The following is a 26,578-nucleotide window of genomic DNA, read 5'->3' on the forward strand; positions in this document are numbered from 1 at the left end:
TGATGTCCAGAATCCACATCTGCATAGACTTCCACTGAAATTGCCCAGAGAAGTACTGGATGGATGCTAATTAGAGGGAAATTATTATATTATCATAGTTTGGTATAAATTATGACTTTCTCTAAACTCTGGAAGGAAGCAGGTTGGATTAGAGCTCTAACACAGAGAGCCAAGAGGAATGTACCCATGACATGTCAGTGGTACTACCTATCCACGCTGGTTTCCTGTAGGCGGTTATTCATGATGGCCAAAGCGCCCACGCCACCAGAGAATCCATTCTGGTAGCACTGCCGTGGGCCCTGGTGAGCCGTTTCACTCAGCTGCTTCTGCAGCAGAGCCAGAGACACTTTGTTGGACACCATGAACTCATTGACAGAGATCATCTCTCCTGACAGACGGCGTCCCACGTAAACCCCGTCAGCCACCGCTCCTGCATCTGTCTCACTGTCACACACCGTCTCCACCGAGCCGTCCCTGTAGCGGTGTCTTCCTGCGGGGCAGTGGGACGCCATGGGCTGCACGGTGTTGCGTTTTAAGCGTCTGAGGTGAGCCGGCGGACGCAGGCGGTTGGGTTTTTTTTTCTGGAGGCAGGGGCAGCAGAGCCACCGGCAGCCAGGTCTGGAGCAGGAGCAGGGCGTGCACACCAGTTTGCCCACAATCCAGGTGAGAGTTTGCTTGATGATAATAGAAATGACGTTGAACAGTGAGTAGATGCAGCACACCCCCATCAGGATGAAGAGACAGTTCCCAAGGCGGTAGGCCTCCTGAGACTCATACTGCTGCCTCTGACTGCTCACCAGGTCCCCAAAGCCGATGGTGCTGAAGGCCACAAAACAGAAGTAGAGGGAGTCCACGTAGCTCCAGTTCTCCATGGAGCTGTACAGAGTGGAGGCGCTGCATGCAATCACCACCGACGCCACACCCAAGATCAGCATCACGTAGTAGACGGACGGTTTCCAGCCTTCCAGACTGTCCTCCTCGCCGGACGACTCCTCCCTGCTCGACACCACCCCGACTCCAGCACACCTCAGCCGCCGCTCATGACACCAGCGCATGATGTAAGCCAGCATGGTGATGATCCTCTCCAGGAAGAGGTTGAAGAAGAGGATGGTGGCAGCACAGCCGATGAGACCGTAGAAGATTAAGAATATTTTACCAGCTATGGTTGCTGGTGTGGTCATGCCAAAGCCTGCAGAAAATATGCACAACAAAAGGTTAAAAGGTCAAGGTTTACCACTTTTTTAAATTTTATTTAACCTTTATTTAACCAGGGAATATCCCATTGAGATTAAGAACCTCTTTTTCAAGGGAGCCCTGGCCAAGAGGCAGCAAACACAGAATACAGTTACATATTTACATAGCATACAGACCTTAAACACGTCATGAGAAACAAGTGCATGTTATGGAATTGGCCTCAATAACTCTTAGTTTCTACCATCTTCGAGTAGAATAAGAATCTCAGAAAAACAAAAAGCTCAACACTCACCAATAGTGGAGACCACTGTGCCCACAAAGTAGAAAGCTCCAGAAAAGTCCCAGCGGGGCCTGAGGGCGTCCACTCTGATCCCAGCTCCGTTTGCCTCCTCGTACTGCCGCAGCAGAGTGTGCAGGGCGCCCAGGTTGACCCTGTATCTCTGGGTGAAGTTATCCAGTTGCTGCTTCCAGAGGCGGCGGGCACGCAGCTCAAAGGGATGCTCCAGAGCGGAGAAGATCGCCGCCCCGCACAACAAGTAGAGCAGGATGAGCCCAGCCAGCAGGCAGAAACGGGCGTTATCTTCATTCATGGGCGCCCTGGAGCAGCAGCAGCCACCAGCAGCCCTCCTCTGAGCCATGAGTGCAGAAAAACCACTGCAACAACATGCACTGCTGTGCCAGAAGTCAAATGCTCAGTGTGTGTGTTACATGCATCACCCGCCACACAACATGCATGCACTGATCACGTAGAGACCTTCTGGTTTATATGTATACCAACACATTTGTCTCTAAAATTGCTGCGAAAAGTATCTTGAAGAAGGTTAATCTGTTGCTTTGACCATTTAGGAGAAAAATTATGCTTCTGTCGTGAAAATAATCTGCAAGACAAACAAAAGGGGATGTTATAAATTAGAGGTAACAATGCACATATTTTTACCCTTTACTGACATTTTTTCTAAAAATCTGACTGCTACACTTTGGTTGAATCAGTATATATAAATAAGAAAATGTATATTAGTCAGTAGTGGCTTTTAGAAGAAGAAGTTAAAAGTGAAAAACAAACACAAAGTACCTGGTCTGGTTAGTGTCTGATCCCTGGCCGTCTGCCGTGCTGGATCTGCTGAACAATGACCAGCGAGAGGAAGCCTCAGTTTTTTTTTGTGCAAACTGAGAGGCTGTCTGATGTTTCATCTGTCACACACTGACATCATCATCCCCTGCCCACCCCCTCCATCTTTGAGCACACCCTGATTGGTGCATTCATCTCTTCATTTTGAGAACACTAGTCCTCTGTTTCCTTCATCACACCTCAATTTGACTTTAAAGAGCTACACAAGGTTTGCTTTATATAATTGAACCTTTAATCACGCAGCGTGGACAAAGGAGCTTCTGATTTGATTCTTTCCTGCTACTGAAACTACTAATTAGACATTAACGAGTGTCATGTGACCAGAAGCAAACTGGCGGGAAACATTTAAGAGGGTAAAATATACCAACACTTTAAAACTGTTCCACTGGGGTTTGCAGATCAGACTGTGGTTTCACTGTGCCCTCTCTCTCTCAGAAGGCTTTTTGTTGTTGCAGACTGTGTGGGAGGATTTGTTGAGCATGACTTTCAGTTTCTCTGTCTACTCATCCCTTTAATCTCGTCTGGTGCTGCAGGTAAGGGCAGGGGTTCCCTCCGCCTGCCGTCTGATGGCTGAGTGACAGAAGCAGACAGGTGTGGAAGACAGAGACCTTCATCTCAGCAGTCAGCATCAGGTGTTGAACTTTAGAGTTTGAATAATATTCAGATCGCTCATGTTCACTGCATATCTTTTCCTTTAATGTTATCTGATATCTGTTTATACAATCCAGGATTCTTAACGTTACATTTTCACAATTTTAACATTTTCACAAAATGTACATTCTATTATAAAACTGTACCAACCAATCCTCACATGCAATCAACTGAAATATCAATCTTTATCTTATTTACTTATAGTAAATAGTGGTAGACAGTAGACAGTGCATTTTAATAGACTGTGCTGGTAACACCTCAACTGTCTGTCTAGCACGGCTAAAAATATCGGTAACACTTTACAATAACCATCTAAGGTATGTTTATAGATGGTTAATAAACCAAATAAATCATTTACAAAGTACTACAATTAAGTCTACATATTTAATCTTTATAGATGCTTTACAACCATTTTCTTAAAGTTATATAAATCATTTGGAAATTATTAACAGATGCTTAAAATAGTGTTTAATGTTATGAGAGCAACTATAAACCGTTAATAAACATTACTAATTAGCATTTAATTGTTTGTTAATGGTAAAGTAATTATTAACTTACATTAATAAACCATCTATTTACCATTTATTAATGATGGTTATTGTAAAGTGTTACCAAAATATCTCCCAGGTTTTCACTCACTCATTATTAACCCCCTGAAGCCCAACAAGCTGTGCAGGGTGTTTTTTTGTTGTTGTTCTTTTTACATTTTACTCACTGTGGCCTTGTATATCATAGCAATATATATAATATATATATAAAATATCCAAATGTATAAGTCCTGCAGCTCTATGGAATCAGCACAATCATGGCTAGATGTGGGAACAACTCAGAAATGTTTTTGTGGAGAACAGCACAGTTGAATATCACTGAAAAATTATATTTTTAGAAAAACAGGAAGAAAATAGAATTTATACAGCACTTTTCCAAGTGTGGAATAATTGGGTGCCCGAAAAATAGTGTTTTCTTTTTGGTGGAATGTTACTCAAACCCCAATGCATGAGTGGTGTAATTATGGAAAACAAATGAATGAAATCAATGCAGGAAATAAGTTCACTTTGATAGTTTTAGCACCAATTTAATGACACTGTGTGACATTTAAACTGCTGAGCACCTCAGACCACAGGGGATAAGGCTGGGTGTAATAGCTTGTGTGGTGTTTTTCTTGCAATAATGAGCAGGTCATCTTGAGACCGGAGGGTCGGTGTCTCTTTGGGAGGCTGGAGGCTGATTGTGTGTGTCTCCTGCAGGCTGAGCTCAGTGTTCGTGGCAGTGCAGTTCAGGTTCATCGTCCATAAATACCCAATGACCTTTTGACCAATGGTTTGGGCCTATTTTAATTTTTAAAAATCTGTTCTGGAAAGTGTTTCATTAATAACACATTTTACAAAATGTGCTGTTTTTGTAATCATTCACATCTTCCCGTTTTTTCTCCCTCTTGCTGTATTTTCAAACAGAGTTATTTCCCACAATTTCCCAACAATTACAGACGCCGGTCCGTCTGCAGTCACTCGCTTATGAGCGGTGCTTGAAGGATTAAAAGAGTACATTTTCATGTGTTAAAAGAGGCGTTCAGGTCAGCGGGAGCATGTTGGTCAGTATATCAATGAGGTTGTCCAGACCCCACAGGTAGCCGTCTTCTCGGTTGCCCTCTACCCAGGGGGAGCGGTGGTCCAACGTGAGGTGTGACGGCACTTCCACTGTCTTTCCAAAGTCAATCATCCACACTCCTGTTCTGCCTGTCCAGTCATGAAGAAACAGCAAGGAGCTGCCCACAACCTGCAGGGACAGACACAGCTGTTAGGAAACGTCCCACCACTGGACAACACCAGCATCATACAGTTACATTAGAGCTCTTTAGGAACAAGGTCAGTGCTTCTTTTCTTTAAAACATTTATGAAACAGTTTGTCTTAAATCTAACCTCGTGTGTTCTGAAGAAGTCTGACACCTCCAAGACCTGCCGCAGCTGTTTCAACCGTCTCAGATAGCTCCACTGAAGGGAAGGATGCAAGATTTACAGCAGAGGAAAGTAAATGTACAAATAAATTAAATCACATGACTTCCTCATGACATGAAGTTCCCTCTAAAGTACTGGCTTGAAACTATGCTATTTTGTGTTCAATATCTTTATAGAGTGTTTCATATAACAAAAACAACAACAACAAATAAAATAATAATAAACGGACCAATTACAATAGGGTCCTTGCACCTTCGGTGCTCGGTCCCTAATAAAGATAAATACAAATATAAAGCAATCGGCTGGAGAAACATGAGTGGAAGGTTGTGTCATGTATTTAAAAAAATAAAGCTGTACATTTTCTGCTCCTTCGCATATATACAGCATGTCATTATGAGTAGCCAAATACATATTACACAAACTAGCACAGACAGCCACAAAAACAAACAGAGGTGAAACTATGCTATTTTGTGTTTGATGATGATGATAGGCCAGGTAAAACCAGAGATAAAGTCAAAAATATTTAATATAAAAACATAAAACTATATGCTATCCTAATTCTACCTATATGTTACATTTGTGTGAACTGGTGTTCACATTGCAACATTAAAAATTCTTCATTGAGCATGATTGTGTTTTCCAGTAAGTCAAAGTGAAAAGAAAATGATTCGGTCATATAGGTGACCGTGATGTTGTGCTGAAAACAATGATATCAACATGGGTTAAAGTCACTGAAGGTCAAACTCACCACAATGTGGTTATTGGACTCAACAAAGTTGTCCAGTGCTTCAGTCACTTGTTCTCTGCTTTTGGTCCTTTTGAAGTTGGTGTGACATTCGTCATTGGACTTCTAAACAGGAAGCGTAATGTAAATTAGAAGCTATTAACCCTTTGATGCACAACATGGTCTAAAGTGACCCGACTAAGTTTTTATATTCTATATCTTTGCAATACATTTATTTCATCATTCAGAATGGCAGGTTTTCCTCAAATAACTTTTTGATCATCATACATCCTCTTTTTTTTTGTTTTCATTTCTTACTTTTTGAATAAACCCCTTCTTTTTATCACTACGCTTCTAATGTACAATCACCAATTTAAAACCTGACTAAAAACACACAAATATTAACTATCCTATTTTGTTAAATTGGTGTTTTTCCAATGGAAATTATTATTTGGCGGCTCAAATAAGTCTCAATTGTTAAAATCTGTGATTTTCAATGTAATCTGGTGGTTCTAACAACTCTTTTAAAGTTAAACCTTCAAAATAAGACAAACGTAGTTACACATATACTCAAACTGTTAATTTAGTGAATCATTTTTTTGTATCACTACACTTCTAATGCAAAAGGTCATTTTTGACCCATCTATGTAAACTTGATATAATAATACAAAAACTATTTTTCTTCAAGTATGAAAGGAAAAAAGTTTATAATGATCTCTTGTAATAAAAAAAAAAAAGATGTTCAAACACACAGCCAGCATGAAATAACATGGGAAATGAATGCGGGTCATTTTTGACCCATGTTGTGCATTAGAAGGTGTTTATATGTTGTGCATCAAAGGGTTAAACTAGCAGCAGTTAGTGAATTAACAACCTGACACAAAGCATCTTACCCTGAATCCTTCGATACGGAAACCAAGAGACGTGGTGGAGCTCAGCGTCTCTCTCCACTGCATGTACCTGGTCTTCAGCACCGCCTGCTGGGCTCGCTCCTGGCCCGTGGGGGCGTCCGGGTCCACCGCCACCATCTTCTCATACATGTCGTTACGAGGCTGTGGCCGCTCTCTGGCCACCAGCAGCTCCCTCTCCAGGTACGTGCTGTCAACAACAGAGGCTCACTGTTATTGGGACTGGAGCTTATCAACTGCATTAAAGGCTAGATAGATATACATTTTTAGCCAAATATTGTACTTTTTTACTTCACTACATTGAGCTGACAGCTTAAGTTACTTTACAGGTCTAGATTTAACATAACATATATGATCAATTTAAAGTGATTAGACTTTTTAAAAAAAATAAATCTTATAACAGTATATTAAGTTATTAAATGAGCCCTATCTTTACAAATTTAGGACACTGCTTACATAAAGGCATCAATACTAAAAATCTAATAATATATAAAACAGTCTGACTGGGTCCATTCTGCATTATGAGTACTTTTACTTTTGATACTTTAAGTACATTTTGATGCTGATACTTTTGTACTTTTACTTCAGTAAGTTTTGAATGCAGGACTTTTACTTGTAGTGGAGTTATTTCACAGTGTGGTGTTAGTACTTTTACTTAAAGGAACACTCCACCGTTTTTTCATATTAAAACATGTTATTCGGGCAAGTAAGACGAGTTGATACAGACCTCTTGCGTCTCAATGCGTGCACTCAATCGCCCTGGCGCGCGGCGCCACTTGGCTAGCACTTAGCTTAGCCCAGTTCATTCATTAGGATCCAAACAGATGGACAGTTAGAAGCGACCAAACTCCTCCACGTTTTCCCTATTTAAATACAGCTACACGAGTAGTTAAACGACCAAGTATGGCGACACAAAATAAAACGTGGCGCTTTTCGAAGCGGATAAAAAGGAGAACTATAATGTATGGCGCAGTAATATCATCACTCCTGAAAAATCTTCTCCCCTCAGGAGTGATGATATTACTGCACCGAGTCGAAGTGCTCCCAAGTGCTATTCCGCCATACATTATAGTTCTCCTTTTTATCCTTTTTGACCAAATAACATGTTTTAATATGAAAAAACGGTGGAGTGTTCCTTTAAGTAAAGGACCTGAATACTTTTCCCACCTCTGATTATCACTTAGTTGGTTATTGTAAAGTGTTATCGAAAAGTGTTGTATAAATTCCACTTTATTCCTATTTTCAACTCCTGTTAGTGTTAGTTACCGGCTCCCCATCTTGCAGTCCATGATGCTCGGTGTAGTGAAGTGGGTCAGCAAGTTGTCCATCATGTTGTAATCCTGCTGGTCCCGCTGCACCACACCGTGGTAGGCTGGAACAAAAGGCCTCAAAGAGTCCTCCATCAGCCGGAGGTAACACTGCTGCTCGCCCTCACAGAACCGCTTCAGCAGGGTGCCAAACTCCCCAACGTGAAAGCTCCCTGTGAAGGAAAGCATGGAACAGAAGGCATGTATTCTGTTACCAGCAGGGTTATTATAGTTAACGAAAACTAACGAAATAACGAAAACTAGAATTGAAAAAACATTTTCGTTAACTGAAATAAAAATAAAAACTAGAGTTTTTTAAAAAACGGTAACTAACTAAAACTGTATTGTGTGGTTACAAAACGAACTAAAACTAACTAAAATGATAGTGAAAACGTCCTTAGTTTTCGTTTTTGTCAACTTTTTTCATTCATAATTCAGTGTTTCTATAAGAACATGCAACACATGGTGAATATGTTTACTGAGACTGGGATGTCTACACTCAAAACAAAATTCAAAACACCCAGAACTGTAAGAGTTAATAACCTTATTGGGGCTGAGATGATAAACCAAAGGAAATAAAGGCAAAATGTATTATGGCCTCTTTGAATCTGGCACCCAACACATAGCCCATTACAAAAAAACTAAAACTAACACTGAAACTAATAAAAACTAAACTAAAACTAAGCATTTTCAAAAAATAAAAAATAAACTAAAACTAGCAAACTCACTCTAAAAACTAACTAAAACTAACTGAATTTGAAAACAAAAATTCACAACGAAATTAAAACTAAAACTAATGAAAAATCCAAAACTATTATAACCTTGGTTACCAGTGGTGGTTCTAGACCAGTTTTACTGTGGGGGCCAAGGAGGGGCCAGTGTTTAATCAGAGGGGCACATTAGCACATTAAAAAATGATGATATTTAAGCATTCCAAATATATTTTTTAGCTTATTTAAACATCTCATTTAAGTATATTTGGAAGATACAAATACATTGATTTAAATAATGAGACTCACCAAAAATTAAGTTTTTTTGTACGACAATGACATTTCATAACTTGTTAAAAAAAGCATGACTTCTTCATCACATCCAGACGTAAAAACAAAGCAGACCAAAAAAAGAAACAAAAAGACAAAAAATGAGAAGACAGAAGACATAAAAATGACAAAAAAAGACACAAATGACCAAAAAAGACACAAAAAGACACAAATGACCAAAAAAGACACAAAATGACTAAAAAAAGACATGAAAAGGATTCACAAATGGACAAAATATCCCTATAAGTCTCCATAGAGTTAAACTATTATACAATGTAACATTCTGGGTTCCTTTTGTGTACAATGAGATATTGTTTGAACAAAAAAAAAAGTTTGAATTGTTCCATTGTTCATCGTTATAAATTGATCATTTTATTATTAATTTGACACAGGGGCCACAGCAGGGGCCAAAGGCTTCTTCACAGGGGCAGTGGCCCCTGGAGGCCCCTGTGTAGAACCGCCACTGTCTGTTAATCTTCTTTCTTTTTTTTTTTACAAAATTAGACCTGCTGAGGAACAAAATGAAAGATGAGACAAGACAAACCAACCTGCATGTCCAACCACTTGCAGCCACTCTTGAGGTTTCTTGGGAGTCATGGGGAGAAGAGATGAAGTCCCACAACTTTTGTGTTTCTTCCATGCAGCGTTCTGCATGGGAAGACCAGAAAACCTCAGTCACTCATTCTTTAGGTCACACTGCTCTGCTGCCTGTTTTTCTGCGTCTTCACAGACAAGCAGCAGACTTCAGACTCATGGGTGCACGGCGTCTCTGTGGAAACAGCCCTTTACCTAACTGAGTTAAGGGTTTAACCTTGTGCAACAGTTTCATTAAACATTTACAAGAAGCACTTGTTTTCTACAGAAAACTTCTATTTAACACAAAGCTGCGCACACAGATGTTGACAGTAACAGTTGGATCCACGTTTTTTAATTTATGCTGAAAATGTGGTGCTGACATGATGGTGGTGGAAAATGTGACTACTATTATAATGTTGATATATTAAACTTTTATTGAGAATTGGGGGTTGTGGGGTGGTGGATTTTTAGGAGGAGACAGCAGGTCAACAATAGATGCAACATAGCTCGGCACTGTGTGCCAAGTTATTCTGGACACAAATTTCTGATGAAATTACTTTAAATTAATCAATTAATTAAACCTATTAAGGTGTATAAGGGTTCAGAACATTAATGTTTGACCTCAAGAACTCAATTTCCAGCTCAGCTATGTCCCATAAGTTGTTGTAGCCATTTTTGGGTTAAGACCATTTGTGACACACATTTGGTGCTTAATAAGGCATTTAAAAAAAAATTAAGAATGGATCAAAATGGCCAGAATGCCCCTGGACCCCCCCAGCTATTTTTCAAAACTGTCTGGCTACTCCATGTCCTAGTGGAAAGCCCTGTTGACTGTAAAAAAAAAAATTTTTTATGTGAGGTGTTTGCTCACATTTAACTCTCAAAGTGGTAAACTATAAAATGTACAAAATTTTCTCCCAGGGGGCCCCCCGGACCCCCTAGATTTTTTTATTATTATTATTTGCTAATACTCATGAGACAAGAGTATTTTTTTGCATTTGGCAACTGTTGAGATTTGCAATTTACACTACATTTAGATTTATGATTGATTTTTATTTTCTTGAACAATTTTTATTTATTTATACAGACTAAAAAATAATTTTCTAGATATTTTTCAGTATTTTTTACTATCGTCAAGAATATCGTTATCGCAAAAATAGTCTGAAATATCACAGTTAGCCAAATGGCATATCCATAAATGTCTTTACTTTATTAAAAAACCTATCTTTCTTGTCTTTGAAAATGAAACAAAAAAATATATTAAGTCTATTAAGAAATCTACCAACATGAAAGCTATAAAAACTTTTAATGTATGTACACTTTACAATGTTTTGTATGAAAGCTTGCCTCTGTATTGTTGAAACCCGCTGACGGCGTTTTGTTGGTGTATTGTCTTGTATTGCACCATGTTGCTTTAATAAAGTTTTTTTAAAAACGTCCACTTCCTGTAGGGGGCAGCAGCGTGCCTGGGAGGCTCTGTAAAGCTTCCGTAGAAGAAGAAGCAGCGGTGGCAGAGGAAAGTGACGAAGAAGAATTTAACGGTTCCCGGTCGTTGAACCGCTCCGTCTCCACGGTGCCGGTGGCTTCTCGCTTGTTTTGGTTTCTTGTATTGTGGCTCGCTGCTCCGCCTGCTCCACCCTGCTAACAAACCGCGATGTTTATCCAGCGGGTAGCTATGTGTTGACACCTCCGCCCTCCATTACGGATCATTACCGGGACCACCGGTAACGTATTACTGTCTGTTGTTTACTCACACATTGAATATTACCGCTAACGGTAGCTCAGCTAGCTAGCTGCGCCTCAAGTTAACTAACTAACGCGACAAAGCGCCAGCTAACGATAATGTAAATGCTAGCTAATATTAGCTAACGTTAGTCAGTTCTGCTAAACGCAACAAAAGAACCACGTGGTTATTAAGTTAGTGACTTACCTCGTAAAACATGATCTAAAAACAATTGGTGAGTCCTCGACAGAATGATGTGTCCAACCAACCAACCAGAACTTTTTCCCAATAAAAAGATGACACCTTTTGAAAAGGACTCGGTCGGCTCGCTACCGCCCCCAGCAGGCTGTGTTGGTGAAAGCAGACAGGACACTTTAAAAGTGATTTTACAGGATTGAACTGTATTTTTTCACAGGGTTTTTCTACGTTAACCCAGACCTATTTATCCTTGAAGGGAAGTTATGGGGGATTAAACTACTTTTATTACAGATATTAACCATAAAAGTTGATAGCTGTATATTAATATAATGGGGAATTATATCTTTTTTTACAGGATTTTTAAAAATTGCTTAACCCTCCTGTTGTCCTCGGGTCAAGGAAGGAAGAAGAGGGAAGGACGCAAAGGGAAGTAAAAAAGGATGGAGGAAAGAAGGAAGGAAAGAAAGAAGGATGGAGGAGGAAAAGGAGAAAGAATGGAAAGGAGAGAGAAAGGATGGAGGAAAGAAAGGGGAGGAGGAGAAGAAAGGAAGGAAAAAATAAAGAAGGAAGGAGGGAGAAAAGGAGGGAGGCAGGAAGGAAAGAGGGCAGAAAGGAGGGAGGAAGGAAGGAAAGAGGGCAGAAAGGAAGGAGGAAGGAAAGAAAGGAGGGAAGGAAAGGGGGGGCGAGGGAAGGGAAGAAGGAAGGAGGATAGAGGAAGGGATGGAGGCGGGAGGGATGAAAGAAGGAAGGAAGGAGGAAAGGAGAGGAAATCAGGAGGAAGGAAAGAAGAGAGAAAGGGAAGGAGAGAGGAAAGGAAAGAAAGAAAGGAGGGGCGAGGGAAGGAAAGAAGGAAGGAGGATAGAGGAGGGAGGAAAGAAGGAAGGAAGGAGGAAAGAAGAGAGGAAGGCAGGAGGAGGGAGGAAAGAAGGAATAGTCAAAACAGATTGGAAGGACCCGGAAGGACGACAGGAGGGTTAATTACAGTGAATTCTATGTAAAAACACAACTCTGGCCATGGCTGATTTTACCAGAATATGGTTGTCTCCATTATGACTCCCCTTGTTTACTTTTTGAAGCAATTTACACTACATTTAGATTTATGATTGGTTTTTATTTTGTTGTAAAATTTGTATTTATTTATACAGACTAAAAAATAATTTTCTAGATATTTTTCAGTATTTTTTACTATCGTCAAGAATATCGTTATCGCCAAAATAGTCTGAAATATCACAGTTAGCCAAATGGCATATCCATAAATGTCTTTACTTTATTAAAAAACCTATCTTTCTTGTCTTTGAAAATGAAACAAAACAATATATTAAGTCTATTAAGAAATCTACCAACATGAAAGCTATAAAAACTTTGAATTTATGTACACTTTACAAGGGACAACAGGGAATCTGGTTTAGATTTGTTGAATTTTGTCAAGACGTTTTCTATGAACTTCATGGCTCCATCTGGTCTGAGACTATATTGGGAGGCCAGAGATCTGAATCCAAAACCCCACCACACTATGGGACACGTGCCTACTGTTGACTCCTTTTTTTGCAGACTTTGCAAGATGCTAAATTTGTTTTCTTGTTCAAATCAGGATTATGGACAAACTTTAGATGTATTCCAGATGTTTGTAGAGCACGCAGAATTATTTACCCAGCAGTGTTTTTGAACAGTAGGAGATTTAACTTGATTCCAGTTGCTCCAAATTCATAAGAATAATGTTCCTCCACAGACCCAGAGCGATGGAGGAGGGCTCTGAAGTGATGGAGGATATTGTATTTCGAGGAGTGGAGTTTTCTGTAAAGATCGAGGTGGACAAAGGTTTCCTGATAGTGGAAATCTCTGACTCAATGACAGCGGATCAATGGAGAGGGGACTTTGATCCAGCCTGTAAGTGGCATGCATTTATTTAATGGATTAAATGTCATCACATGTGCAAATAGTCTCACTGACACTATTTAATTATTTTATTTTAGACATTGAGGACCTCACCCGCAAAACTGGCAACTTCAAGCAGTTCCCTATTTTCTGCAGCATGTTGGAATCAGCAGTTAGAAAGGTATGTTTCAAGGTGCATTAAAAAAAAAGCAACTAAAACACAGAGGTGGCACAAATGCATACAAAGTCAATAGAAAGATGTGAACAGACACAGATTTGCTCGAGGCTGGGTGAGCTGAGGCGAGACTCATTCATTCGAGTTCAATGTTTCCACTTGAGTGAAAAATGTACAGTTATCCTGAGCTGTCTTCTTCCCTCTCTCCTCTTCATGAACGTTAAGGAACAGGGGCCAAAAGGAGAGGGCCTGGAGGAAAAAAAAGGAAAAACAATTGGATATTTGGGTACATTTAGAAATCGGTCTCAACTGGAAACACACACACACAACATCAGTACTAGCGTCATGATGTTTGTAGCCAAAATAAAGTACTACATGGACCAGAATTTGAAGTACAGTGAGGCCTCCTCATGCAGCTCTCGTTAATGCACAAAGGCAAACAAAGCCTCTCAATTATGGAGATTTCCTGCTTTTCGCTGAATATATTTGGGCTTTGGACCGACAAAACAAGAAGTTTAAAACCGCAATGATCACGTTTCACAATTTTCTGGCATTTTACAGACCCAACAATTAATGAAGAAAATACTTGACTGATAAATTGATAATGAAATTTTTGTTTTGCAGTAATGTTGCATGTTTAACTTGAGCTTTTCTTGCAGATGAGTGATTCTGTTACACTTGACCTCTTGACCTATGCTGACCTGGAGCTGTTGCGTAACAGAAAAGCCGGAGTGGTTAGTCGTCCTCGCAGCCATCAGCAGTCGTCTGCTCTCACCGCCAAAAGATATCTAATCCTCATATACACTGTGGAGTTTGACAGGTAAATATCATTTTCTTTGGTGGTGTCCTCCTTTGGCCAAAGATTGCGTCTCAGTATTTTGGTAATGTATGCGGTAATAATACCTCCAACACCAAGAACAAACATACTCAAACGCACAGTTATCTATCGTTCAATAATATCATGGAACTCTTTGCCTCCTCGCATCTCTAGCACGCAAAACAAATTGTCATTCAAAAAATTACTTACGACACACTTGATGCCGCCCACCAAATGAATAATTACTAATATGTTGCAATTTATTTTGTTTTCTTATTTTATTTCTTTTTCTCTGCTATATCTGTAGCCGGATGATTCTTCCTTTTAAATGTTCTCTAATGACATGATAAATTATAAGTGTATACAGCTGATATTGACACTATAGACATCTGAATTAATGATTTTTACAGTATAACTTTTGTTGGGTAAATATGAATGTAGAATTTTTTTTAACAGTATTGCGTGTATGTATTAATTGAGTTTGTTATTGTTTTTCTTGTATGTACTGTTTTTGTTTATGTTGTTTGTATGTCATGTTCTATGTCTTTTAGGGACCCAGGAAGACTAGCAGTCGCCAAGGCGTCAGCTAATGGGGATCCATTCAATAAACAAATAACTCATGATTTGTTCATTGTGTGTTTGTAGGATACACTACCCGTTGCCCCTCCCCTACGTGGGTAAACCCGACCCAGCTGCCCTCCAGAAGGAAGTCAGAGCTCTGAAGGCTGAGCTCAACACAGTCTCCTCTCATGGGATCAACAAATCTGCAGAACTAGAAATACAGCGGTTACGAGCAGAGTACGTTTCATCTCCAGCACTGTGACCAATATGAAGAAAAGTGGCTTTTTCTTTTTTTTTAAATTTAATTGTTTATTTATAAGGCACTACTAAAAAAAACGACCATTCTACTTATCGAGCCTAGTGAGCTTCAGATCTTTTAACTTTCCAACTGGTTCATATAACCCACTGGCTCTTAGATATAATAATATAATATCATATAACCCACTGGCTCTTGGATATAATAATATAATATCATATAACCCACTGGCTCTAAATATCCCTGCTGTTAAAACGGAGGTTGGGAAATTCGCTTTTGTTTATTTTGCTCCTTTTAAATGGAATAATTTACTGCCACAGCTTCAGTTGGATACACTGATTCCTTTTAATCATTTTAAAGACATTCTTACTAATCTTATGATTTCTGAATGTGTATGTACTCATTGAATTTATTGTGCTTCTGTTGATTATATATTATTATGGATATGTAGTGTAATGTGTTAAAATTGTATTTGTACTGTAATCAGGGCGCCATTGGAAATGAGAGCTTGCTCTCAATTGGCCCTCCCTGAATAAATAAAGGTGAAATGAAATGTGTCTTAATGTTTTTAAGGCTGGCGCTGGTGAAAGAGGAGAAGGAGGCCATGGGGAAGGTTCTGGAGCGACTGCAGGTCGGTGGAAGTGGTCCCACACCGGGACGAGAGGACTGGAGGGCCCGAGACGTTGTGAGGACGCTGGAGGAGCAACTTGTGAAAGAGAGAGCGAAGAGTCAGCGCTCAGCCAGCAAGAGGTGCCAGGAGCAGCGCCTCCTCATAGAGCAGGTGGACCTCTTCTGCTTTTGGAACTAGTGAAGACAACATTTTTTTTTTTAAACATATGTTTATTGCACATTTTGTTAATTTACAAACGGTGAACAACATAGAACAAGAAGGCACATACAAGAAAAAATAATAACAATAATGATAGCAATAATTATGATAAAAAATAAATAAATAAATAAAAATAATAAATAACTGGGGAAAGAAAGAGAGAGAGAAAAAAGGGGGGGGGGGCCTTTATAACCACAAAATAAATAAATGAAAAAATAAGTAAATAAATATATACATACTTATATCTATACACACACACAGATACATATACATGTCCGTAAAGCTCTAAATGCGTATGCTAAATCAAGATAAAATAAAAAGATAAAGATAAATAAATCTTCGTGAAGACAACATTATTCAGATGGTTTTAACATTTTTTTCCTCTTGTCCTGGCTAGTTGGAGGAGCTGAGAGCTTCAGAGTGCACGCTCCGTGTCCGTGTCAAGAACCTGACCAGTGAACTGGCGTTGCTTCGGAGAGGGTTAGACAATCTAAGCGTGTACTACATCTTTTACTTTTCTCTTTCTTTCATTTCATTCACGTACAGTGTGGAGTAAAAACATGAATATGACTCACCTACTTGGCGAACGCTCTCTTTATGTTCGCAGCAGAGTGACGCCCGTCAGCTCTCGGGTTGACGGGGAAATCTACCGATCTGTGTCCCGAGAGAGACGGTCGGGGTACGGGACGGTCCGGGCTCGCTCAGGATCCAGAGAGCGGATGGAGGACAGAGGTCAAAGGTCAGAGGAAAGAGGAAGAAGAGCAGACTCCTCGGGACCACGTGCTCGTATACCCAGGCCGTCACCTTCGCCCACCGGTAATGACCTGCCTGACTTGTGATGCTGCAGTAGTTTGTCTTATTATTTCTATGTTTAACTCCAGTATTCCTACATACTGTCTCCCAGGGGCCCGGGTACAACGCTTTGACCCCACTGCTTACATCCAGGACAGACAGCGCAGACAGAAAGAGGCAGATCTCAAAAAGTAATTCATTAAATAACTGCTCTTCATTGTTTCACATTGATTTTTTTCATGTTGAAGCTGCTCAGAGACATCAGTTTTAACCCTGTTTTTTTCTGTCAGACAGAGGAAGGTTCGGAGGGAGATGCTGGCCTCGCCCATCGTCCCTGAGAGGGGCCGCTCCCGCTCCAGAGAGGCCTATCCTCAGGGGGCCCGGTCTGGCAGTAGAGGCAGGAGTCTGTCATTGGAGCGGAGAGGGAGCAGAAACTCTTCTGAAAGCTCCTTAGTGGATATGGATGAAATGGCCAAAACTCTCTTCAGGTGATGTGATTACCTTGGGATGTGTTTGTGTAGCTTCTGTCATTAAGATGGTTATTTCTAACATCTGTTTTTGTGTGTGACAGAGGAAGAAAACAGACCTACAATGGACCCAATGTGGTGAGTGTCCTGGTCATTAATGAAGCTTTAGTACAATGTTTGTTGCTGCTATCTCATTATAAAGTATAAGGTCAGGATTATTCTCTTTTTGTCTTACTGTTATTTGCACAAAAAATCCATCCTGTCTTTTCCCAACTACTTTTTCTTCATGATGTCGAGGAAAGATGTGAGATGAATTCATAATGTCTTAGAAAAAGACAACGTGGTGCTCAGAATCTGAATGCACTTACACTAAATTAGGCAACATAATTTTGCGACAGCAGGTGTTATTGACGTAGATCTGCTGTGGTGAAAATGTTTGAAAGATGGACTACTAGCAGTGGTTCTTAATTCCTTCACCCCATGCATAACAGACTATATAAGCATGTACAAAAGTCAAGTCAAAGTCAAGTCAAAGTTTATTTATAGAGCACATTTAAAAACAACCTCAGTTGACCAAAGTGCTGTACAGTTATTAAAATAGAATAAATCATACACAACTGGGTATAAATAAAAACAATAAAAAGAATAAAATACTAAAAACAGTAAAAACAATAGAATAAACTAGAATAAAAACTCAATCCAAAACAGAGTTAGCGATACAAAAGACAAATAAAAGGGTAAAAAAGTAAAAAAAAGCCAAGGATTCTTGCCTAGCTGGGACTGAACGCCAAGGAGAATAAATAGGTTTTTAATAATGTTTTTGTCAAAATACCACTTTATTACAGAAGATGGCATTTAAATAAAACAAGGAATATAGACAACCAGTCACAAAAGAGAGATGACTGTCACATTGAAATGTCCTATTCATATTTGTTGACATGAATCCAAAATTGCATAATTTTATAAAAATAGTTATTAAAATCTATGAGGAAAAAATGCTAAATATTGCAAGGATTATCCTTTTTAAAGTGTGATTTATCTGTTACTAGTCTCGGGGAGGCCTTTTAACCAGGAAGCAACTATGCAGTACTCCAACACAGAGGATGAAAGAGAGAGGTAAATATTTCCTGCAATAAAATTATTTTAATTGCAAACTAAAAAGCTAATCCTCACACAACATCTTAATGATTTTATAACATCTCCACCCCCAGAGAGTTCTATAGACACGGGTGCTGAGCTGTCGGAGATCGATGCCAGGCTGCTGGCCCTTCAGGAGTACATGAGGGACCTGGATACGGGACACTAACAACAACAACAACAACAACAACAACAACAAACGCGCTGCTCAAACCACTCCACGTCACCTGAAGACTGCACAGCTTGGAGCTCAAGCCATCTTTATTTTCTGTAGACAGACTGAGGAGATCTGAGATCCTTCTGGAGACTTCAGGAATCTCAAGCCATCACTGTGAAGAACTACTTTTAGTGGACTGAAATTATTTTTTTAATATACTGTGTTTTTATGAATTAACTTAAAAGATGTCTGTGTTGTTATCCTTTTCTTTTTTTGCACCTCACCAAACCAACTAAACCAGTTACATGGACGTAGACTTTGACAGTCCTTAGGTATTTATTTTCATTCCTTACTCGCTCGTTGGCGTTTTCTTTCCTTTTATGGTAATCCGAGAGCACAACACTCTTTTTTCCCCTGACTGCATGCATGTCATCTAGATCTGGTGGTTAAATGTCATTTCTGCTTAGGTCTGCGTTTTCAATCTGTACGTGGTATGTTCTTTCCTCACATTACCATTTTAAGCTTTATGAACCTTTAACTAGTTGATCCACATAGTGCATTAAAATGTTACTTTTTCTACCTTTTTAACTGGAGTGGACCTATTTCCCTTTAAAAGTTATTATCACCCAAACTCAAGCAGTAGAGGGTTTTGAGTGTATTAACTCCAGTAGATGGCAGTTGGCACGCCCCCAGTTTGGAGGAGCAGACAGAAAAAATACACTACTGGTCAAAAGTTTTAGAACACACCAACTTTTCCAGAATTTAATTGAAAATGATGCAGTTTAATGTCTCAGTGTACTCTGAAATGAATGCACATTTGAAACATTTAAAATTCTTTATTGAGCATGATAGTGTTTTGAAAGTAAAAAAAAATATTCAAAATCACATTTTATGTTGGACTAAAGGACTAAATAAAGACACAAAATGACCAAAAAAAGACACAAAATGACTTAAAAAAGACACAAAATGACTTACAAAGACATGAAAAGAATTCAAAAATGGACAAAATAGCCCAAGACTCCATAGAGTTAAGTTGTTAACCCATTTCTTGTTCCCTGAAAAAGGCCTACGGTACTTGTATAATTCTGAAATGTACATTATTTTTCAGTTTTGGTTAAGCTTACCTTTTTTTATTTACCTCTGGCAGTTCACCACTTACCTTTGGACCCTTTCAAGCTGTTCATTTGACTTGAACTGCTTGAATTTCAATAAAAAACTGGAAAAATTGGGGTGTTCTAAAACTTTTGACCGGTAGTGTACTTTAGACACCTAAAATTAAATTAAGTTTAAGCATGTATGTATGCTATATTTAGAAAATGTGTCACTGCTTGGTGATTTTTGAGTTTACATGGCAACTCCTGTGTTCATCACAGAACACAGGAGTTGAAAAAATACAAGTTATCCCTTTAATCTTTGTATAACTTAATGTGAAATATATTGTCATTGTTATAAGATATTTGCATTTAAGTGTACATAAAATATTACCACTGGTAATCATGCATGCAAGTGTATGAACACCGAGAGCTTTTTACGATAGTCAAACTGCCAAATTTTGTATCAACTTCTGTGTATGTGCACAAAGACTGTTCTTTTTTCCCCAGTTGAACACCTTTTATACCACCTTAAAATATAATTTATAAGAAATGTTTCCTCTGTTTGTTTGTTTACATACATTTTTCTATATGCACTGCTTCCCTCTGCTCTATTGTCAGGTGAAGTGGCCCCTGAGGGAAACCTTTAAGGGTTCGCACCGCTGCAGCTGCCTTGCTTTCATTAATTAACAAATAAACTTCCCAGCATGAAGCCTTCCTCTCAGGGGAACAACTCAGTGGCTGAACAGCTGCTGTGTTTCTACTAGGATAATCAGGAGGGAGACTTAATGTTGCTTTATGTCATGAGGAAAGTGTTGCAGCACACACTGACCAACAAACACACACTGTAGGAAGCTACACACATTCACCACATTTAGGCTGCACAACAGGCAAACGGTGAAAATCTCAGCCTCAAAAATGTCTTATGTAATAAATAAAAATATAAATCTGCACTCTGCACATTTCTCCACTTAAATTTGCACTAAGTTGTATATAGTATATTATTACTATTATTATTATTGTATATTGTTAATATGTCTTTTCTTAGATTGTTTATTTTTTATCTTTATCTTAATTGTGTGAAACTTTGCGGCTGTAACAAAGACATTTCCCCACTGTGGGATTAATAAAGTCAAATCTGAATCTGAATCTAAAACAGTTAGAATTACATAAATCATGAAAAAAGAAACAAGTGAATTTCTGATAAATTATTATTTTTTAAATGGAATCTATATAAACAACACTTAACCAAGTGCCCACAAGTGTCATGAATATTGGACAAAAATTTGCATTTTTACAACCTCCTGTCCTCTCCTCTCTGGTCTGTGTAAACACATTTTCAGTGAATATTTGTCACGTGACCACAAGAATCAATCATGGCTTCACAGTGTCTCTGAGGAGCAAAATTTAATGTTTTTAACAAGATAGTGCAAACTTTCTTTTTGGCAACCTTTTTAATGAGACTTGTAGAATAAAGGGATTTTGACAGAAATGCCACAATCTTTGTTTCAGTTACAGAAACTAACAGCAAAAATATATTTTCTAACTCCATAATGGCCTGAATCTTGTTGAAGGATCACAACATGGACAGAAATGTAAAAACTAGAGCCAATTTCAATTATTTTGTAGTTTTATTACATAATTATAACAACTGATAAACAATCTAATGTGAAATAAGATTTAGTAGCAAAACATGTCAAGTCCAAATATTAAGGCATGTTCATGAAACCTGCGTGTAAACCGTCTATTGACTGAACAAATTATTTATGGTACGAAGCTGCAGAACTCTTTATAAAAGATATTTGTACAACTAAACCAAAAGTAAAAGTGCTCAAAGTGTTAAAAAAACTAAACTTCCAGTGATTTAAACAATGTGAATGACATCACAAGGAATGAAAAATATAATTACATACCATCTAATAAAGTTTACTGATAAGTAAAGCATACATTCACTTGCTGAAGAGGTTTTTATTGTCCAGTGTGTCCGGGCGTGGTCACCGCTCTCTGCATCTCCTGCCGACTGTTCAGTATGGCCTGAATGCTGAGTGCAAGCTACAGAGAGATATCATTGAAAAAAAATTAAAAGATATCAGTGTTTCCCACACATTGATTTATCTGTGTTTATTATTATTACTGCTTTTTACAAATCAAAGATACCCGTAGACTCATTTCACACGGTATTAGTATTTCTGTTTGAGATAGATAGATAGATAGATAGATAGATAGATAGATAGATAGATAGATAGATAGATAGATAGATAGATAGATAGATAGATAGATAGATAGATAGACAGACAGACAGACAGACAGACAGACAGACAGACAGACAGACAGACAGACAGACAGACAGACAGATAGATAGATAGACTTTATTTATCGAGAAAATGACCAAAAGACACAAAATGACCAAAAAAAGACAAATTGACCAAAAAAGACACAAAATGACCAAAAAAAGACACAAAATGACCAAAAAGACACAAAATGACCAAAAAAAGACACAAATTGACCAAAAAAGACACAAAATGACCAAAACGACACAAAATGACCAAAAAAGACACAAAATGACCAAAAAAGACACAAAATGACCCAAAAAAGACACAAAATGACCAAAAAAAGACACAAATTGACCAAAAAAGACACAAAATGACCAAAAAAAGACACAAAATTACTAAAAAGACACACAAAATGACCAAAAAAAGACACAAATTGACCAAAAAAGACACACAATGACCAAAAAAAGACACAAAATGACTAAAAAAAGACACAAAATGACCAAAGAAAGGCAACAAAATGACCAAAAAATTCACAAAATGACCAAAAAAGACACAAAATGACCAAAAAAGACACAAAATGACAAAAAAAAAGACACAAATTGACCAAAAAGACTAAATCACATTAACACATGAACACTTTAACACAGTGGAGACAGAGCTGACTTCCAAAATGATTTGGTGACCCCCAGAAATAATCTCGCGACCCCAATTGGGGTCCCGACCCCAAGGTTGAGAATAGATGCACTAGACTACACACAAATTAATAGTCAGACTTATCGTGCATGTGACATAAGGACAGTTTAAAAGCTACAAAAATAAATTCGCAGAAAGTCTGAAAAATAAACCTCAACCATTCCTGACTTTAGAGGGTTAATCACACACTCATTGTGTTGTGTTTTGAACACACCTGTGTAACTCGACAGCCTTTACTGTTGAATCAGGGCTCAGATAAGGTAACTAGAGGTCTGTAGTTGATTTTGAATTATAGATAAACACCTTCCACTGTAAATAGATGACTTACCGTTTGTTGCTGTGCAAAAATGTCTTTATAAATGGCCTGTCTACGTTGCTGCTCCTTCGTATCAAAATCTTTCCAAGCCTCTGCTTTGGACCTCAGCGCGGCCTCCGGCTGATGAGGATCCTGCTGCCGCTGTCACGGAAATAAATCAATCATTACACACAGAAGGAACAAAGAAATAACTGATCAGCAATGTAACAAAAGGTTTATATTGTGAGATATTTCTGCTGCTGTGCTTTTATTAACTACACAGAAAAAACTATTCATTCTCGTGTGCTTCTACAATTAACTTCATTTGTTGGATTATCCAAATGTTTTTCTGTTTATTGTATCCACTCATTTGTAACCAATTTATTTCCCATTAAATTTACTATTCCACTGTATGTTTTGATATACACTACCGGTCAAAAGTTTTAGAACACCCCAATTTTTCCAGTTTTTTATTGAAATTCAAGCAGTTCAAGTCAAATGAACAGCTTGAAAGGGTCCAAAGGTAAGTGGTGAACTGCCAGAGGTAAATAAAAAAAGGTAAGCTTAACCAAAACGGGAAAATAATGTACATTTCAGAATTATACAAGTAGGCCTTTTTCAGGGAACAAGAAATGGGTTAACAACTTAACTCTATGGAGTCTTGGGCTATTTTGTCCATTTTTGAATTCTTTTCATGTCTTTGTAAGTCATTTTGTGTCTTTTTTGGTCATTTTGTGTCTTTTTTTAGTCATTTTGTGTCTTTTGGTGTCTTTTTTGGTCATTTTGTGTCTTTTTTTAGTCCTTTAGTCCAACATAAAATGTGATTTTGAATATTTTTTTTACTTTTAAAACACTATCATGCTCAATAAAGAATTTTAAATGTTGCAAATGTGCATTAATTTCAGAGTACCCTGAGACATTAAACTGCATAATTTTCAATTAAATTCTGGAAAAGTTGGTGTGTTCTAAAACTTTTTACCAGTAGTGTAAATTACGCATATTAAGTATATTTTTACAACCTCTCCTCTCTGCTCTGTGTAAACAGACTTTCAGTGAATATTTGTCATGTGACCGTTCGTCTCAGCAGAATCAATCATGACTTCACAGTGTCTCTGAGGAGAATTTAATGTTTTTAACAGGATCTAGTTATTACAAACTGTTTATTTTTGGCGACGTTTTAAAAGAGACATGTAGAATAAAGTGATTTTGACAGAAATATCACAATTTTAAGCTTTAAACGTAAACTATGATCCATTCAAGGACCGTTGTAAAGGTGAAATTGCAATGAGAATGCCTGTTTTTACCGTTTCTTTCTATGATAAACGGTGCATCTTTGGCATCTTTTTTTTTTTCAATCATACTTTTTCACTCACCAGCCATAACATGTAATCCTCGATCGGGTGTGAATTGATCTTTCGCGTCGACAATAAGGCCGCCTCTACATTCGCTCTGCTGTTGTTCAGCAATTTCTGCAAAGACATTTTTATCATGTAATAAGTTACTAAAACACAAAACATCACCAGCAGCAGTTCTACTTAAGGGATTTATACAATAACTTTATAAATACCACAAGCTCTTCATTGGTCTTTGTGAGCAGGGCGTTCTGGCTCGAATTTGGTGGAGGTTTGAAAGACTGTAAAAACAAATATTTACATACAGTTATAATGTAAAACACTGGGGCATGCAGCTCTAGTAGACAATGATAATCTGCTCTTTACCTCGGCCTCATATTCTGCCCAGGCGTCTTTGCGTTCTGCCTCACTGAGCTCCTCCTCTTGAATGTGGTCCAGCAGAGATTCATGCTCGTGGAACGACACTATCTGGTCTTTACAGGTTTCTAAAAGCTGTACCAAGACCTCATCCTAAAAAAAACAGACATAAAAAGTACTTAAATCCATTTTGGAAAAATGTCAAAGAAGAACTGGAAAAAATGTTGGCAGTAGAACTTCCAATGGACTCTTTGTTATTTTTATTAGATGTGTTTCCTGACCACCTGTTTACCACAGAACAATGTTATATATTACACATTTTGTTGATGATTGCAAGAAAAATTATTACTATAAACTGGATGAAGAAAGACCCCCCATGATAACTCAGTGGTTACAGAAAGTAAAACATGTCTACATGATGGAATATATGACCAATTACAGCTAAAAGTATCTGTTTTTATGAGAAGGTGGGCCCCAGTTACAGACTATATTGCTTAAGACTCTTATACACTATTATTATCTAAATTAGCCCTTTCTATTTATTTATTTATTATTACTATTTTTTTCTTTTTTTGGAATACAGAACCAGATAAAATATGTGTAATACCCTTTACAGTGCCATTTGTGTGACAGATGAGACCCAATCTCAAGATGTTTTGATTTGTTTTCCTTTGTGATGTTAATTGTCTGTAAATGTGCATAAAGGCAATAAAGTTAAAAAAAAAAAAAAAAAGTACTTAAATCCTTAAAATTCATCACGTAAGCCTCCATCAGACAGCTGTGTATAATGACATTAAAAAAATAATGTCACCTTTGGCAAAACAGAGGTGGTTCTTCTGCTCTTCTTGGAGTTCAGGTCGTCCAGCAGGTCCGGCTCAAATTTGTAAAGTTCACTCAGCTCAGAAAGAGTGAAGTGTCTCTCAATCTGCTGCTGATCCACCACTCGGAAGGACAAAGACTGCTTGGTCACCTGACGATCATAGATCTTCTCCTCCATGGTGCCCTGGAGATAAAAATATATAAAATAAGCGAAGAGAGACGAACGGTCATGTGACACTGAAAATCTGTTTACACAGAGCAGAGAGGAGAGGACAGGAGAGGCTGCAAGAAGAGGTCCCAAAAATGCAAATAGTTAGAAGTCCAGTGAGCTTACCTGAGCCAAGAAGCGGTACACAAACACCTGTTTGAGCTGACCGAAGCGGTACACCCTGTATATGCTCTGTATGTCGTATGAGGGATTCCACGACGCATCAAAGATGATGACCCTGTTAGCAGCAACAAGGTTGATGCCAAGTGAGCCGGCTCTCGTTGAGATGAGAAACAATCGGCCGCTAAATAAAGATCAATAAAATATAGTCAGGAGAGAAACTTTGCGAATAAACTGTAAAACACTCTATCCTCATCTTAAAATAACAGAAAGTAGGATTAAAGTGGAACAACTAAGATATACGACTCAAGGCTCAGAAAGTAAATTCAAAAAGCTGTGGCAACCGTTCCTACTATATGTTGAGAAGCTCCCTGTAGACTAAATGATTTCAAGGGCCCTGTGAATTTATTTATTTACTTATTTATTTTACCGTTTTTTGTTTTTACTTCTCTGTTCACCTCTGTCGGTTTTGTATAGCTGATTTGCATCATTTGTGAAGTTTTACCATTATTGCTTTTCTTTGCGTCAGAATGTCTGTTTATTTTTCTTATTGTCATTAACGCTAATATATTTGGGACATTCTAATCATGTTTATTTTTATTATTATTATTTCTTATTGATTTTATGGTGTGCGCACAATACATTTGAGTTTCTGGAAGTGTTTGAACTCATGGATGTTCTTGTGCTGTATGTATTATAAAACCCAATAAAAATATTCACATATAAAATAACAGAAATATGAACTGAAATAACAGTCAGGTACCGAACATTGGAGGCATTGTTGAAGGCATCTGCCCATTTGTCCCTTAACGTAGCGTTGGTAGAACCATCAAGACGATAGTAATCAACATTTTTAATCCAGCTGCCCACTGCAAGAACAAAGAAGCACAATAAATGAA

General features: G+C 38.2%; 4 protein-coding genes across 7 annotated transcripts in view; 1 reads left to right on the forward strand and 3 right to left on the reverse strand.

Annotated features, from left to right (window-relative positions):
- Positions 1-203: 203 nt before the first annotated feature.
- On the reverse strand, positions 204-1,832 carry kcnk12l (potassium channel, subfamily K, member 12 like). 2 transcript variants are annotated; one of them, XM_059352176.1, is made up of 3 exons: positions 1,487-1,784; positions 607-1,189; positions 204-540 (listed from the first exon to the last, which is right to left on the reverse strand). In XM_059352176.1, the coding sequence occupies exons 1-3, from the start codon at positions 1,782-1,784 to the stop codon at positions 204-206; spliced, it is 1,218 nt and encodes a 405-aa protein (XP_059208159.1). The 2 variants fall into 2 exon arrangements, with proteins under 2 accessions (XP_059208159.1, XP_059208158.1); XM_059352175.1 differs by having other exon boundaries at positions 204-1,189; positions 1,487-1,832.
- A 1,203-nt stretch (positions 1,833-3,035) lies between these two features.
- Positions 3,036-12,149, reverse strand: LOC131986932 (inositol-trisphosphate 3-kinase C-like). The gene is made up of 7 exons (XM_059352073.1): positions 11,415-12,149; positions 9,457-9,556; positions 7,828-8,041; positions 6,547-6,751; positions 5,678-5,779; positions 4,894-4,965; positions 3,036-4,750 (listed from the first exon to the last, which is right to left on the reverse strand). Exons 1-7 carry the CDS (start codon positions 11,424-11,426, stop codon positions 4,544-4,546), a joined length of 912 nt encoding a protein of 303 aa, XP_059208056.1. The 5' UTR covers positions 11,427-12,149; the 3' UTR covers positions 3,036-4,543.
- ccdc61 (coiled-coil domain containing 61) lies at positions 10,956-20,119 on the forward strand. Of its 3 annotated transcripts, none has more exons than XM_059352070.1 (13): positions 10,956-11,208; positions 13,135-13,292; positions 13,379-13,461; positions 14,115-14,275; positions 14,918-15,070; positions 15,663-15,870; positions 16,316-16,416; positions 16,526-16,734; positions 16,823-16,901; positions 17,001-17,198; positions 17,282-17,315; positions 18,227-18,293; positions 18,389-20,119. In XM_059352070.1, exons 2-13 carry the CDS (start codon positions 13,145-13,147, stop codon positions 18,481-18,483), a joined length of 1,536 nt encoding a protein of 511 aa, XP_059208053.1. In that variant the 5' UTR covers positions 10,956-11,208; positions 13,135-13,144; the 3' UTR covers positions 18,484-20,119. The 3 variants fall into 3 exon arrangements, with proteins under 3 accessions (XP_059208053.1, XP_059208054.1, XP_059208055.1); XM_059352071.1 differs by having other exon boundaries at positions 16,316-16,398; XM_059352072.1 differs by lacking the exon at positions 10,956-11,208 and having other exon boundaries at positions 13,121-13,292; positions 16,316-16,398.
- Positions 20,120-20,985: 866 nt separating this feature from the next.
- LOC131986482 (transcriptional regulator ATRX-like) overlaps positions 20,986-26,578 on the reverse strand; it is a 35,419-nt gene continuing 29,826 nt past the window's right edge. Inside the window, exons 28-35 of the mRNA XM_059351457.1 lie at positions 26,443-26,548; positions 25,686-25,863; positions 25,344-25,535; positions 24,542-24,685; positions 24,391-24,456; positions 24,197-24,292; positions 22,857-22,985; positions 20,986-21,614 (exon numbers count right to left, since the gene is read on the reverse strand). Of these exons, the coding sequence (XP_059207440.1) occupies positions 21,531-21,614; positions 22,857-22,985; positions 24,197-24,292; positions 24,391-24,456; positions 24,542-24,685; positions 25,344-25,535; positions 25,686-25,863; positions 26,443-26,548 (995 nt within the window). The 3' untranslated portion in view covers positions 20,986-21,530. The remainder of the gene's footprint in view (positions 21,615-22,856; positions 22,986-24,196; positions 24,293-24,390; positions 24,457-24,541; positions 24,686-25,343; positions 25,536-25,685; positions 25,864-26,442; positions 26,549-26,578) is intronic.

Source organism: Centropristis striata, chromosome 15 (assembly GCF_030273125.1).
Source record: "Centropristis striata isolate RG_2023a ecotype Rhode Island chromosome 15, C.striata_1.0, whole genome shotgun sequence".
Taxonomy (NCBI): domain Eukaryota; kingdom Metazoa; phylum Chordata; class Actinopteri; order Perciformes; family Serranidae; genus Centropristis; species Centropristis striata.

Bases quoted from the DNA above. Each gene is read 5' to 3' on its own strand.
- kcnk12l (XM_059352175.1), bottom strand. From the start codon at position 1,832: ATGGCTCAGAGGAGGGCTGCTGGTGGCTGCTGCTGCTCCAGGGCGCCC. The intron at 1,190-1,486 runs GTGAGTGTTGAG...TATTTTCTGCAG, and splicing joins CACAGTGGTCTCCACTATTG to GCTTTGGCATGACCACACCA.
- ccdc61 (XM_059352072.1), top strand. From the start codon at position 13,121: ATGTTCCTCCACAGACCCAGAGCGATGGAGGAGGGCTCTGAAGTGATG. The intron at 13,293-13,378 runs GTAAGTGGCATG...ATTTTATTTTAG, and splicing joins AGGGGACTTTGATCCAGCCT to ACATTGAGGACCTCACCCGC. The intron at 17,316-18,226 runs GTGAGTGTCCTG...ATCTGTTACTAG, and splicing joins CCTACAATGGACCCAATGTG to TCTCGGGGAGGCCTTTTAAC.
- LOC131986932 (XM_059352073.1), bottom strand. The intron at 8,042-9,456 runs GTTGGTTTGTCT...TTTCCTTCACAG, and splicing joins GCAAGTGGTTGGACATGCAG to GGAGCTTTCACGTTGGGGAG. The intron at 4,966-5,677 runs GTGAGTTTGACC...CCTTCCCTTCAG, and splicing joins AGTCCAATAACCACATTGTG to TGGAGCTATCTGAGACGGTT.